The sequence below is a fragment of the Zasmidium cellare genome, assembly GCF_010093935.1.
Source record: "Zasmidium cellare ATCC 36951 unplaced genomic scaffold M409scaffold_10, whole genome shotgun sequence".
NCBI classification, from domain to species: domain Eukaryota; kingdom Fungi; phylum Ascomycota; class Dothideomycetes; order Mycosphaerellales; family Mycosphaerellaceae; genus Zasmidium; species Zasmidium cellare.
The window spans coordinates 312,813-327,903 of NW_022986954.1; the positions used below are offsets into that span (position 1 = coordinate 312,813).

The 15,091-nt window shown below is 53.6% G+C and overlaps 4 protein-coding genes across 4 annotated transcripts; 1 reads left to right on the plus strand and 3 right to left on the minus strand.

Moving 5' to 3' along the window:
- Nucleotides 1-3,633: 3,633 nt before the first annotated feature.
- On the minus strand, nt 3,634-4,724 carry M409DRAFT_20463 (uncharacterized protein; the record flags this gene model as incomplete). The annotated part of the gene is made up of 2 exons (XM_033805407.1): nt 3,634-4,195; nt 4,255-4,724. The coding sequence occupies 2 exons, from the start codon at nt 4,722-4,724 to the stop codon at nt 3,634-3,636; spliced, it is 1,032 nt and encodes a 343-aa protein (XP_033670128.1).
- Nucleotides 4,725-5,881: 1,157 nt separating this feature from the next.
- Nucleotides 5,882-6,272, minus strand: M409DRAFT_64972 (uncharacterized protein; the record flags this gene model as incomplete). The annotated part of the gene is made up of 2 exons (XM_033816308.1): nt 5,882-5,985; nt 6,041-6,272. The coding sequence occupies 2 exons, from the start codon at nt 6,270-6,272 to the stop codon at nt 5,882-5,884; spliced, it is 336 nt and encodes a 111-aa protein (XP_033670129.1).
- Nucleotides 6,273-6,778: 506 nt separating this feature from the next.
- On the plus strand, nt 6,779-7,816 carry M409DRAFT_64973 (uncharacterized protein; the record flags this gene model as incomplete). The annotated part of the gene is made up of 2 exons (XM_033816309.1): nt 6,779-7,586; nt 7,647-7,816. The coding sequence occupies 2 exons, from the start codon at nt 6,779-6,781 to the stop codon at nt 7,814-7,816; spliced, it is 978 nt and encodes a 325-aa protein (XP_033670130.1).
- Nucleotides 7,817-8,416: 600 nt separating this feature from the next.
- On the minus strand, nt 8,417-14,022 carry M409DRAFT_64974 (uncharacterized protein; the record flags this gene model as incomplete). Its single annotated transcript, XM_033816310.1, has 2 exons — nt 8,417-8,492; nt 8,552-14,022. The coding sequence occupies 2 exons, from the start codon at nt 14,020-14,022 to the stop codon at nt 8,417-8,419; spliced, it is 5,547 nt and encodes a 1,848-aa protein (XP_033670131.1).
- Between the last annotated feature and the right edge of the window lie 1,069 nt (nt 14,023-15,091).

Genomic DNA, 15,091 nt, shown 5'->3' on the forward strand with positions numbered 1-15,091 from the left:
GTTGGAAAAAGTTCCCTCGCAGCAGCAGCAGCTCGACCAGCAATACTTTTTGGGGGGATCTGATGGATGGATGTACTTGGCTTTGTGCTGGTCGGGTTCCCTTCTGGTTGCTCGCACAAAGAATGGCCGTGTTACTTTGGAAGGAGGAGATGTTACTTGGGAGGCATCTTGCTTTCGTTGTTGGGTGGGTGGCTCAATGGGGAGAAATGCTGACTTTCATAATGGCAAACCCTCCCCAAGCTTCAAACTTGTTTATGATGAGCGTTCTTGCCAGCGGAAAGAAAAACGGTTGGGAAGTTGTTTGTTTGTTCGTTGTACAGAGTATCCGTCGTCTAACACTGTTCTTTTTCCTGCTTTCTATCACATGCTTTGCGCAAACTCTACCTGTCTACCTCAACCGTTCTCACCATGCGATGTATGCTGCAATGCCATGCGATGCGATGCGATGCAAGATGCACGTATATGAACGTACTCTGTGCCGCTTTCCCCAAGCCTCTTCTTGTTTCTCCAAAATCACATCTGATCATGTTCATCTTCCTCCAATTCGCGTACCTGCATTGCATGAGACCTGGACACAACATATCCCTGTACCGAGGCTCTCGCAAAAAGGACAAGGCAAGGCAAGGCATGTGTAAGTTCCACCATGTCCCCAAAATCTTCTACTGTGCCGCACTCATCACTGACGAGAAGAGCTGGGGAATGATGAGTGAGTGGTAAGACTCATCTCATCATCGCTTTGCTTTGCGTCGCTACAGATTTCCTCACGGACACGGGCATTGACGGGAGGAAGGCTGTATGGTAAGCACCAGAGCCTCAACAATTTGAATGACAACAAGCGACAAACGGCAAGCTGGCCGATGATGATGATTCCACCCCGGAGAGTCCGAATGCTGACCACTGACCACCGGGATTGATTCTAATGGATTTAAGCGCATAAGATTTTGGTACGAGCAAGGCAACGCAAGGCAACGTAACGCAAGCTGCTGCACGGAGGGAAAAGAGATTTTTTTCTTTTCTTTCTTTTCGAAAAAGTGCGTGTGTCTCCTCTCAGCATCCCAGTCCCAGCCACCAGGAATATGCAGGTCGCCAGGTTGGTGCATAAGGTGCAGTAGTACAGCAGGAGCAACGTCCGTCGCAGAAGTCGTAGTAGTGAGAGAGATGTACACGGCAAATGGTTCAGCATCTCCAAATCCGTCCGTCCACGACGACGAACGAGTCTCAATGATGATGGTGGCGGATTCGGTTTATTGGATGTCTCGAGCTTCTCCCCCTCCAGTTCACGAATGAGTCGACGCCAAAACAACCACGCCCAGGGACGAGAACGACAGGGTGACCACGCGCGCCGCAAGAATCTGCTGCGCTCGACTGACTCGTGGACACATCTCTCGTGAGCGCAAGCAAGCAATCCGGCGGGAGCATGCGGCTCTATCGATCCTCAAGTACAAGTACTGTTCTTTTGTTGTCGTGGTCGTCGTCACGAGGTAAGCAAGAAGTGAAGTGGAGGGAATGAAGGACCTGTGGAATTTTCTGCATGGCCCGATGGGTACGTATCCATCGCTCCCATCTGCTGCTCTGTTTCCGTTGAGAAGAAACGTACCAACTCGAGGAAGAGGAAGTGAAGTGGAGGTCGGTCCGGTGAGACTATCCCACGACTTTTAGAGATCTGTGTGAGAGTGGAGTTCTTGCCTGCTTGCGTCTTTTTCTCAGGGTTTCACTGCATGCGCGTGTAGGGATCAGGGATTGGGGATATTTCGACGTTGCAACTCAATGCTCGTCATCTGATGGCGGACGCTTTCTCATGCCTCTCTTTCGGCCCGCGATGGTGCTCCTCCCTCACTCACCTGCGCTCGGAGGGATTGGTTGCGTGGTCCTTCCGGATGGGGCAACAGGCTTGCTTGGAAGACAACGATCACGAGAAAGGCTGACACGTCGCCCGACGAAAACTGCGTGGCGATTCGTATCGACCGCACGAGCACGAGGAAAAATAGAAAGAGGCTCGCCGAGCAGCTGAGAAGAGAGCTTCGGCTCACCACTCCCAAGAAACTCAAGCCACAAACCACTCCTCACATCTCGTCTAGGTGCAGCTGACTGGGATATCTTGTGCCGTGTCTCACCTTGTCATGCGGCGGCATGGCATGGCAAAGCGAGGCAGCCGAGAACAAGCTTGGTACAATCAGCATCAGCCCTTCCCGGCGTTGACGGACTCGGGAAAACGATGTGGTCAGACAGGTCTCCAGCCTTTCTCCTTATTCATTGCGTGCGGCTATTGCCTTTTCCCATCAGCTGCAACGACAGGAAAGCCACAGTAGTGCCAAACTGGCCTCGCAGAACGAACCCGGAGCGGCAAAAGCCCGATGTCGTGCTTTGTGTTTTTGTGCTTTGGTGGTGGATGAAACCCTTCCTCCACTTCGTTTCGTTTCGTTTCTCACAAACAAACAACGCCGACGATTCCGCCGTTGCTCGCCGCCAACGGCGCGCGGCTCGGGCAAACTCCTCGCTCCAAAACGCCTTGGCTTGACGATGGTGCAAAAACGGACGGGAATCTGAGATCCCACATGCTCGGACGTGGACTAGCGTTCGAGGGCTTCAGATTGGCTTTCACGCAAAGACTGGGCGAGAAATCGACAGACTGGCGTTTGATTTCTTCTGCCCTCTTTGCTCGTCACCTTCCTTGTCCATCTTCCTCTCACTCACAGGTGCTTGATAAAGCACAAACACGGCAGCATGTGAGAGGCACGGAGAAAGTGTGATGGGGTTCTGCCGTGAAGAATCAAGTGCCACGAGGCGTACATGCTGCGCCGCAAGGTAAAGTATATCGTGGTTCCTTCTCTGGCGAAAGAAGCAGAGCAGAAAGGAAACGACAAGTATTAAACTTCCCCCAACCTCCAGCTGACTTTCAAACGCTTGGGGACTTGGTGGTTTGTAACTTCCTATTCCGGCCGGAAATATGGGGGCCTCTATCACGGATGTCATGCGGGAAGTATCACACAACAGACTCTCTCTGAGATGCACGTGAAAGCGCGAGGAGAGAGGTACGAAAGAAAGCGACAAGCTAGCAAGCTCTGCTGCAAATTTGTGGTACTGAATGAGAAGCAAGAGCAACTCTCACGTGTCTTTAAATCTCCCCTCCGCTCCCCGACTTCGCCGCGCTACACGTATACGTAAACACGTCCTCTCAACATTTCCCATCCTTATGCGCGAGACACAACGGCAACCGCTTACTTTACAATATAGTACACTACATCCAGTTTGTCACGACAGAGTTACGAGTCATGACTACCGTATCCGCCATCGCGAGGCAGACTTGAAAGATTTCTGGTTCATCTTCACGCGGACCCTGAGTATTGAGCACCATCGAATCCTGCGCACATCGATTCGGAAAATTTCACGTTGGTGAGATGGTGGTTCGCGCCAGTGACTAGCTCGTTGGCGAGATAGTCTTCTTCCCTGTTAGTGAGGTGAGGTGAGGGGAGGTACTGAGAGGAGATCTCGAAGATCATCAAGCCATGCGGAGAAGAACACAGTCACATGTACTGGAAGTACTGTACATCAGAAGCACCAGCACCGCACAAAGACCCTTTGCATCAAGACATACTACGATTTCTGTCCGAGACAACTACATTTTGAAGTCTACTAACCCTCCTTCCCCTCCGCCTTAAACTTCTCCTCCAACTCCTTCAACCCAGCAAACACCGTCTCCCACTTCGCCCACTCCTTCTCCCCATCCTGGAACCCCCCAGCAAGAGGCAACCTCCCCCCAGTCCGACTCCCAATCCCCCAAACCCTCGCAATCGCCTCCTTCATCCCCACCACGCCCCACGCCGCGACCAGCTTCTCCCCCTCGCAGATCCGGAACTGCAGATCCCGCATCTCGTCAATGTCCTTCTTACTCGTCCCCTTGGCCGAACTGTCCATGTACGTCCGGAAGAGCCGCACCACCAAGCGCGGGAAGCAGCCTGCGAGGCCGTCAATGGCGGCGACGCCGCCGATGGTGAGGACGGGGAGGAGGTTTTGGCCTAGGCCGGTGAAGACGTAGAAGTGGTCGTGGTCGATGCGGGGGGAGGCGGCGATGAGGGTTTGGTCGTCGATGATGCCATGGGAGAGTTTAGTGCCGACGATGTTGGGGTGTTGGGCCAGTTTCTCGAAGGTCGAGGGCGCGATGTAGAGGTTGTTGGTTACGCCGGGGTAGTGGTAGCTGTTTGGATAGTTAGACAGGTACTCTCGACTGTGCAGTTGGGAGTGTGTGCTACTCACATGAGGACTGGAATCGGCGACCTATCCGCCACAGCCTCAAACCACTTCTGCAGACCTACTTGGCTCGTAGCAGGAGCAAAGTATCCCGGCCCAAGCACCATCGCATACTCCGCCCCCGCCGCCTGACTATCCTTGATCAACTCGACGGTATCCTCGATATTTTGCGACGCAGTGCCGGCAATAATCGGCCGGTCCTTGTAGCCCGCATCATCGAGTGCTTTCCTCTGGCTCTTGATCAACTCGTGTCGTTCTTGATTCCGCACGAAGATGGCTTCGCCCGTGCTGCCCAGGATGACAAGGCCCTTGATGCCGCCGCGCACGAGGAAGAGGGAGTGCTCGGTTTGGGCGTCGAGGTCGAGCGGTGGGGAGATGGGGTCGTAGTTGGCGCTGCCTTCTTTGGCGAAGAAGGTCGGCACGGGGACGTAGATGCCCTGTGGAGGCGGGGATGATTGAGCTCCTCTGCTGCCCATTGTGATTGTATTTTGCGTGTGTGAGGGGGTTTCTGGTTCAATATGATGTTTGAGGGATGGTACGATGACAATGACTCACTCTTTCAACGAGAATGAGTCTGGTATAAGGAAGAATGTCCTTCGTGGAGGTCGTTCAGATGCCGATGTGACCCCCAATACCCCCAATTGTGGGGCACTCCATGGTGGGGTCGTCGACGATACGGAAAATCTGCGGCGGCTGAAGGGTGACGGAACAGCTCTGACCGAGATCATCCAGACTGCCGAACTGATATGACCGACGAGCCGAAGACCGGACATTCACTTGGCCGGTCGTTGCACAGCATTCACCACGACAAGGTCTAATGTTTGCCGAAGCGCACGATCACTATGGAACAGCGGGAAAGTGGTCCGGCATAGCATGAGACGCAAAGTCATGGATTGTGCGAAGCGGTAGTCGTTGTGCGCGATGCAACGTCTCGTTGGGTCTGCTAGGGGCTGTCTTTTGGTAAATATGCGGCTGCAAGTAATCTTCAGATGGGTGAGCAAGGGTGTGAATATGCGTCTGAGTCTGGGCAGTGACCTGCACCTAATCTGTCGATTGCTGTACGTTTCCGACGTCGCCTCGGCCGCACCTCCGCGACACTCCCTCCAGTCTATGCATTGCTTGTATCGACAGCCAATGGTGTATAGACATTGGCAGTCTATGGCGAACTCGCAGCAAGACCGCCCAACGACCTGACCCAGCCGGCAATTTGCAAGCGCAACTTTCCGAAGAGTAGCGTTCACAACGCTCTCCCCTGCAACCCGATCGGGCCCGGTCTTCCATCACATGTCAGGCTTTTTCTCTTTGGCGTCATGTCCCCAACGCCCGAGGCCAGCGGTGCGTACCCAGAACGTATACGCTGTCGAGGTGGGGTCTTTCCTTGCTCAATCTGAGCAGCCGCTTCGATCGATTTATTGTCATCTTAGATGAGTCCTCGTCGCCTGTGGCTCAGACTGTTGCTGCAGGGGAGTGTGCTTTCTCCTTTCGGTATGCCTGACCCGCACTCTTCGCGGAGCTAGGCGACCTCGCTGGTTTGCATGACAGGCGCAGCCGGACGTTGAAATACGCCGAAAGTTGAAAATAGTTCGGCTGGTTTTGATTTACAATCGTAGAAGTGTTCGTTGGGTTGAGTCGTTCATAGAGACGCGGCAGCTTCTACTGCGCCGACACCCTTGAAAGTAGCTGGACTCGTGATTTCGACCGAGACGGCGTATTTCCATTCCATGAACCTAGCCCAGCCTGAGTGTATGTCAGCATTTGCAGTACCTGACCCTCCAACATGAGATGGACATACCCCAATAAGCACATTTCCTCCCAAAGTACTTGCCGAGGTATGGTATCAGGACCAACGTCAACATGAGCTCCAATTGTTGCAGGCTTTCTCGCCATTCTCTTTCTGCGTCTGAGTATGCTTCTTCTTCGCTGGGCGATACGGAGGTGGATGATCCAGCAGAGGAGGAGGGTAAGGAGTCAATCTCCTCGGTAGGGGTTGGGATATTCGCGTAGGAGGACGATGGTTCCGACATATCTGGTAGTGCTTGCGAGTTGGGGATGGCCTTGTTTGGTCGATGCTCTCGCGCGCAGCTCAAGGCTGGATCTGAATCTGGCTCAATGGATCGTGTGAGTTGATGAGGTCGAGAACGTGTTTGCCAGCCGTTGGATATACGGATACACCTCAGCGACAGCCAGGAAAGTCGCGGGCAGTCACGTGTTTTGGTATCACATGCAAATGTGCTCTTCGGCGAGCAATACCAATTCGATGGAGAATTGTTCCGAACGAGAGTATATTAATTCATTCAGCCCAGTCATTTGCCTGAACGTATCTCTTCTAGGTAGTTCTGCTGTATTTACTCATCGACAAGCGATGTCGTTCTGCGGGAAGACGGCAAGCCCCGCGATGACTCCACGTTCTAAATCGTGACTTGAACTTCGAACTGCAGAATTACTCACTCACACGACAAACAACATCCACCCTTCACAACCACCGCGATATTCGAATAGCAGCCCACAACCCGAATCGAACACCGCAATCATGGCGGAACTGAAACCGCGCAAATCAGTCGCCTTCGCCGACGGCCAAACCGTGGTCGACAGCGATGGCAACGTCACGGAACACTCCAACGGCGTGCACGATGGCGAGAAGGACTCTGCCGAGTCGCACAGCAAAGACGGCACCAACGGCGAAGTCGATGAGATCACGGCCATGATGGAGGGTCTCACCAAGAAGAAAAAGAAGAAGTCATCATCATCAAAGGAGAAGAAAGAAGAGGATGGCGAGGAGGGTGGTGAGGAGAAGATCGCAGACGACGGCGAAGTCGACCTCTCAGCACTCAAGAAGAAGAAAAAGAAGAAGGTCAAGGCGCCCGAGGGCGATGACTTCGAGAAGCAGCTCGCAGAGGCGGGCGCAGGGGGCGAGGAGCAAGAAGACGAGGAGGCAGCACCCAAGAAAGGTGGTGACTCAGACGAGTCTGGCGTTCAAGACGGCGACATCCACGGCGGCACGGGCATCTGGGCACACGACGAGACCAAGGCATACAACTACGAGAGCCTACTCTCACGATTCTTCGTCATGCTGCACGACTCGCATCCTGACCTTGCCTCTAGCGGCGGCAAGAGCTACAAGATCCCACCACCGCAGTGTCTCCGTGAAGGAAACAAGAAGACCATCTTCGCCAACATTGCCGACATCTGTAAGAGGATGAAGCGGACGGACGAGCACGTCACGCAGTTCCTGTTCGCCGAATTGGGTACCAGTGGATCCGTGGACGGAAGCAGGAGATTGGTTATCAAGGGTCGCTTCCAGCAGAAGCAGATCGAGAACGTGCTGAGACGATATATCGGTGAGCGCAGTCATTGTCCTTATTCAATACACTGAACATATTTCACTAACCTCACCACAGTCGAATACGTCACCTGCAAGACCTGCCGCTCCCCCGACACCGAGCTCAACAAGGGAGAAAACCGCCTCTACTTCGTCACCTGCAACTCCTGCGGCTCCCGCCGATCCGTCACCGCCATCAAGAGCGGTTTCTCCGCACAAGTCGGCAAGCGTAAGAGAATGCAGAAGTAAGCATTTCCTTCCTACAAGTTGGCATGGTGGTAAGTCCCACGACGATCGTGTCTGCGTGCTATGGACGAGAGATGTGGCGGCGAGTGGCGAGTTCGGGCTATGACTGGAGTACTTTTTGGGCCAAAAAGGGGGCATCACCTTGAGCGTATTGAGGGTTCTGGTGCATTATCATACATAGATGGCTCTGAATGTGAGCTCAGTCTCGTTTGCAGAAACGCTTGCTTCTTCATACCTTTGTCTCATGGTTGTGTGTCCAGTCAAGAGCTGGTCTTTGATTGAGACCAAAGTAGATGTGGTAGAGAATGACAACTCATAGACTTCGATGCCGCACGATCCAGGGCATGAAGGTAATAGAAACAGTCATCAAAAGGACAGGTCAAAAGCGTCCCTTTCCTCCCTCTGCTCAGAACTAGTCTGTCCATTCTCTCGACTCTAAAAGGATATAAAATGCAATAAGAATAGACGTCACCCAATGAAAGCGCCCTGCTCGCTATGCTTCCCACAAAGAGCCAGAAAATCCAACAAGAACGCTGCAGAACGACCCGATAACACACACGATATGTACAAAGCGAAAAAAGTCGCAAACCGAGAAATATCCGCTCAATCATAAATCTCCAACGGCGCAATCTGATCAATGCTGTACAACCAATTGCCGCCTCGTTCTTCCTTTTCGAGCCTGGACATTGAGCAGTTAGCAAGGCACAGTCTGCTCTACGTGGAAGGAAGGTGACATACCAATCATAAGGCCAAAGCACAAGATGGCCCTGCACGAGCTTCAAGAGATCCTCCGCCTCCTCCCGGCCCATGACTTCCTCCGGCAGAGGACGTCCACTGGATTTGGTGGTCCCGCGGCGACGGCGTTTCTGCGAGGTCGTGTGCCGGAGGTCGTTGGACTGCGTCGCGGTCGTCTCGGGCGCGAGGTTGACGCTGTCGGAGTACTGGATTGTGCGGGTGCGCGTCACGGCGATGTCGTCTCGAATGGCCGCGGCCTTCTCGTCTTCGGTTTTGGAGCCCTGTCTTTCCTCGCCGGGTGGTGTGGTTTGCTTGATGGCGTCTTTCTCATCCAGGGGAGTTTGGTCGGAGGAGGGGACGGCTGTTGGGCCGCTGGAAGCACCTGAGCCAGGAGATCCAGGCGAGCCACCGCGGGCAGGGCCTTTCTCGTTCATTTCCTCCGTGTGGGAAGTGTCGGTCGTGGAAGCCTTACTACCAGGTCGCAGCTTGTCGACGAAGCCACCCAACACGCTCTTGGATCTTGTCCTCGTCTCAGGGAAGACAGCACTCGTGGGGCTATTGGGGTTTGTGCCACCAGCGCCAGGTGGACCAGACTGTCCTGGAGCGCCCTTCACGGGGTTTGGCTTACTATTGCCCAAGCCTTGCGACTGCATGAAAGCCTCGTTGTAAGCGTTGAACTTTTCATAAGTCCTCCAATCGATCACTTCCGAATCAGGCATGCAGCGGAACACCTGGCGGTAGATCTTGGTGTTGTTCTCTGCCACTTGTTGCCAGATGTCATGATAGAAGCCACTTGCGATAGGATCAGTCATGCAGTCCTCGTGGATTTCAGGCCTCTTCAAGGAGCGAATGAGGGGATCGGCAGTCTTTTTCGAGCCAGAAGATGTTCCCTGTCTTAATGGCGGACCTCCTATATCCGTGTCATCAAGACTTGGAAGTTCCGGTAGCTGCGAACGTGTGGGGAGACCCATCTCAATCGTATCTATGCGCTCCGTTGGCCAGGGCGGTCGAACTGGGGGTGCTGTTTTCCTTTCTTTGCTTTCGCTTCGCTGACGTTCCAACCCTGCTTCCTCGAGAGCTTTGATTCGCAACGTGTCGGGAGCGTCCTTCTTCAAGAGCACTTCCCGTCCGTTTATATCAATGTATGAATCTCTCAAGCCATTGTCACCGGCGTCCATGAGTCTCTTCATGTTATCAAAGCCATAGCCCTCAACGTCGAGGTCCCTTTCAGGGCTCTTTCCGTGATCCTTGGTATGCTCATGCTCAAGCTGATCTGACGAACCAGTTTGCGTAGTTCCAGCGTATCCGTCAGGCTCATTCCTGGTTCCAGCGAAGCCGGTCGTCGATGCTTCGAGATTGTGGAACTGTATGGCAGGCGCGAGCGGTGTCTGGGGTGGTGTTTCGAAATATTCATGTTGTGGCGTGAAGGCTTCGTGGTGTCGATAGATGCGCTCCATCTCGGCATCCTGCTCTTCTCGCTCGGCGGCCACTTGCTCACGTCGGTAGATGGCATCAACATCGATCCCGAGATGCTCGCGCATCAGTCGCTTTCGAAGTGAATGAGGAAATTCGCCTACACGGTACGGTTTGCCTCCCATGAAGCTCGGTATCATGCAAGTATCGGTGACGATAGAGGCGACCTCAGAATCTCTTGAACCAAGCATGGATCGCTCGTTAATGTTCGCAGATCCAATGATGACGGACCGATCATCGACGATCATGCACTTGGCGTGAATGTAAAGCTGCTCGGTGGTAAGACACTTTCGTGGCCCGATCTTTCCCCATTGGCGAAGAGAGTAGAATCGAACATAGTCTTCTGGATCGATACCAACTGCCCTCAATCGACCGAAGATAGAAGTGTCGCCGCGACAGATGCTTCGGTATTGGCACTGCATGATGAGACGTACGCTGGTACCGTCCTGAGCATCAACACTGTTCTGGAAGCCTGGCATGAGTGGAATAACGAGACAGCACTGCCATGCTTCACGCTTCTCATGTGCTTCGATCGCTCGCTCCACAATGGCGTCTCCGATTTTGTTGTGGATGGTTGTGCCTTCGACTGTGCAGCTCGAGACGAAGAATTGGTTCTCAATGTAGACAAAGTGCTCTGAGGTTTGAATGAGCGTGACATAGGCGTTCATGATGCTGTGCTCGACTTTGTTGGGTGTACCGATCGACCAGGGCGAACAAGATCTCAGTATCTGCACCTGACATGTACCAGTCATTCCAAGTCGGTCGAGCTCTTCTTGTTCGTATTCAGGTGGAGGCATCAAGACTGGCGTTGGTCGTGAAGGCACTCTCGATCTTAAGATGTAGTTCCATCGCTGAACGAAATGACGTCCGACATCTCGTGCAGGCTGGCCGACGATCTGCATGGCAATGTCGTGCCACGGCATCCTCGGCACCTTCGTTCGATCATACATCTCTTCGTATGGTCTGTCAAGAGCGTAGAAATCCTGAACTCGAGGATTCGAATAGTCTTTGCCAGGCCAGACTTGGCAGTGCTCTGCATCTCTAGGTACGTCGTGGTCCAGTTCAAAGCCAGTAAGCTTGTCGTCAGTAAGTGAATGGCATGGGTCGTCCCATCTTCCAAAACAAAGATCAACACCGCCAACGAAAGCCATCATGTTGTCGACAACCACGAGCTTCTCGTGATGAGCCCAAAAGAATTGATTCTGCCTGAGCTGATTTGGTGAGCGCTGGACAATGATGTTCTCGTGCAGGTCGAGCAAGCTCCATTTGGTGTATTCTGAGTCGATGGGAATGGCAGACTCGATGTTGCGGTAAACAATGACGAAGATTTTGACACCTTCCTGCGCCTTTCGCTGTAGGAGACGATCCAGGCGCCACTTCTGGCTGATAGCCGCAGGTCGACGCATATACAGTTCTGGACTGAGCCACCAATCGTGAATGTAGACAAAGTCTTTTGCGTTGTCGATAGCACGGGACACTTGCCACATGTGGTCTCTGCCATCAACCAGCCAGCGACACCAGACGTTGTTTCGCACTGGTGCAAAGCTGGCAAATCGTTGTTTTTGCGCCCAGACGGTGTTGTGCATCATGTGTGTTAGAGACTCCTTGAACTGCAAGTATTGCTTCTCATTCCTGGCGTAGAGCTTGATCTTACGTTCGGCGTTGTAAAGTTGTATAAGATGGGCCTTCTTGGCAGGGGTGGCATTCTCGGTGGCGATCTTGGCCATCTCCTGTGGTGTCTTCTGGTCCAAGATTCGCTTTCTCTGCTTCTCAATCGAGAAGTCGGAATCGACGAGGAAGACATCGTACGGGTTTAACGATTCCGGGCCGTCCACACAGACGATGTAGCTGTGCCGAACGAGGAACCATCGTCTTTTGTGCCGCTCTTTGAAGGCCTGTGGTCCAAGAGTCTGCAGTGTCTTGCGGCGAAGCTCACGATGCCGTCTTGATGCAATTTGAAGAAGACCTTGCTTGCCCTGATAGCCACCTTCCGCAGAAAGACGAATTGCCATGGCGGAGAGCTCCAGGAACTTGCAAAGTCGAGAGCTGTCGGGGCGGAAGATCAGCCAACGGATCATCTGTTGCAGATACGTCTCCAACTTCTGACGTGAACGTTCAGCATAGAGCTCTCGCTGCCGAGCAGTGAGGATGTCAGGATCCGCTGAAGTGTTGCCAATCTCGCTGGTACTCTGTCTTCGTGGAGGACCAAAGAGTGATGACTGAGCGCGGCGATGACCTCGCGGTCGTTTGGCGTTGGCATCTGTGTTTGCCTGTGTCACGCCGTCGATCTGACCAGGCGTATCAGGAGGATCTTGATCGTCCTCCTCGTCCTTGATCTTCTCAAACAGTCCACGCATACCACGAGCATACGGAATGACACTCTTGGGAAAGCGAGGAATCTTCGCTTTACTCCTGTCGTCGCCCCTGAAATGCCGAACTTTGTCTGTTGCTTCTTGCGCCTTGTATTTGACATGCAAGTTTACGAAATCGTTTACAGAGCGGTATATCGTCCACTGCATGCGCGCCGGACCGTTCCCGTACTCCAAGTCGACTTTGTAGATGTAGTCTCGATCACCCTTTTTATCCGTGCGTGCGCGAACATCGGGAATGCTGATCTTGAGCTGCTCCAATAGTACTGGCACTTTTCGATGTTGATGCTCATCACGCTGGAACATGCTGGCGAAGATGAGAGCAGCAGGCGCACCAGCCAACAACTCAGCCATAAGCTGTGCTGACTTCTGGTGGTCAATCTTCATTCTTTCATCCTTCTTGCGCTGACCTAGCATCTTCAGGCCTGCTTTGACTTGTTTCCATTTCTGCGCACTAGCACTATTGTGCCTGTCTGCGCGAAGTCTGAAAGGTGAACTGCTGTCATGCGTTCCAAAGTTGGTCAGTCGACGAAGATTGCCAGGTCTTTTGCTTTCGGATGGTTCGCCCTCGCGTTCCTTGCGGTTTGCATAGCTCAATCCACGTGCACCTTCAATGCCTCTTCGCCATGCGTTGCGTATCCTGTCTCTGCCCTCGTCCTCAGAAACGCCAGCTCCGTTCTGCTCATGATCGGACACATCAGACATCGTAGCGCGTCGAGATGGTGCTGCCGGGCGACTGCTAGACCTGCCAGTTCTGGGTATTGGATGATCGCGCATGAAAGATGCGAAACGAGAGGCTCGAGGTGTTGCTGGCAGCGACTCTGCAGGGCCTAGCTGCGGCCGCTTGCTCTTCCGTCGTTTTCGTGGACGCAACCCATCGCTTGGCCCTTCCACTTCTGAATCTTCCTGGTCTGCATCCGCATCGCTTTCGACAGCTTCAGAGGGGACAGGTAGCATGGGATCGCTTCTTTCTGACTGTGGAGACAGCGCAGCGTTTGGTGTTGTGAAGCCCGTTGCAGTCGCACTACTAGAGGAGCGGGTATGGTTAGGAGTAGCCAATTGCTTCAACTTCATAAAGAAAGAGCCTGAAGCCTGGCGTTCCCTTCCATTCTGATCATCCTCGTCATTGTTCTCCGTCTCCCAAGTCAGCGTCTTGGCCAGCGGTGTTGGACCCGGATCTTCCAACGTTCCCCTTGCAAACTGTACGCTTCTTCGTTCTGGCGGAGTAGATGCTCCGGGTATATTCGGTCTCTTGCGAGCCAAGCCACCTGGCGAAGGCGAATGCTCGGTACTGCCGCTCATTCCTTGCAACGAAGTGTCTTTGGTTGTCGGCGAAGGACCGACTGAGCCAGGACTGGCATTGAAGGGGAATGCTCCGGGTGACGGCGGAGCAAACTGAATCGATGGCGGTATAGGCAGCTTGGAGGTGTCTAGACGTAGCGTTCCCTCTGCATCCGGGGCCCTCGGAAGTGGAGCGTTGTTGTCGTTGACTGTACTGGCTCGATGTTCTGCGCGCAGTGGAGAGGAGACATAGCCGTTGCTCTTGTCCATGTCGTGATCCGGCGGAGGAGCTCTACTGTGCGGCGAGACATCGTCGTCGTCGGTGCTCGACGCTACCGCCGCCGCCGCCATGCTTCCTTCCTCCCACACGCCTCGACCCTCTCTTTCCCCGTCAGTCTACGCGTGTGTGGTATGGCCGTCGTCGCCGGTGATCCGTCGCTATCGTCGCTTGTCCTGCAGGGTAAATGCTCAGAATCCATAACGCACCGCGCAAGCCATACTCGCAACAGATAGACAGGATTCACGTGGAAATCAGAAAGTTGGAATCCTCCTCTTCCCACAGCACCAAGCGGGACGTCAGGGAGACGGGAGATGGCGCTAAGCTCGATTCAATTTCATGGAGATCCGGGGCGCAGACGAATGACACCAGCCGGCAGGCGCGCTAACTGCCGTCTAAATTTTGATGGGCCACAGGCGAGCGTCGACGACTCCACGTCCTCTGTCCATTCGACACGACTGTTGACCTCCAGCACCACCAGTCTGCAAAGGCCGCACCCCATCTCAGCATCATGTGCTCGTCGTGCAGGCCGACTACTGGACTCTTTTCACTACCTTGCATCTATCCAACATGACTACGGACTTCAAGGTCTCGTGAAGCAGAACTGTCCAGCTGGCCATGATCTGACGCTGCATTATTCCCCGTCCATGTGGCCATCGTCAACTTCTACGAGACATCACGATCCAATAAGGCCTTTTCCAGGCGCAGCGCCGTCTCATTTTGGATGCTGAGAGCTGACGAGCTGCTGACGAGGGAGAAATCCTCTCATGGCGTCGCCGAGAGCCACTGCATTTCACTCACTCTACCCATCGGAAACGATCAGGTATAGCTTTCGCACCTGAATTTAGAAGAATTGGACGTCATCGGCGAAAACGGAGCAACAGCCGCGCCCAAGTTGGGCTTCACGTTCCAGAATCGTCCTCACGACTCATGGCCTGAATATCATTCCGCACACCTGCGTCTGCAAGAAGTCCCAAAAACCCACATTCGATTCAAGATGGAGAGGGATGCCATGCTGTGATATATTTCATCACTATCACATGTCGTCACCGAACTCTCCACACTAATGGTGATACGAACGACGAGGGTGCCCAGTCGGCCTTGGGCAACGACGGCGAACACTTTCTATGTTTCGAACTGTCG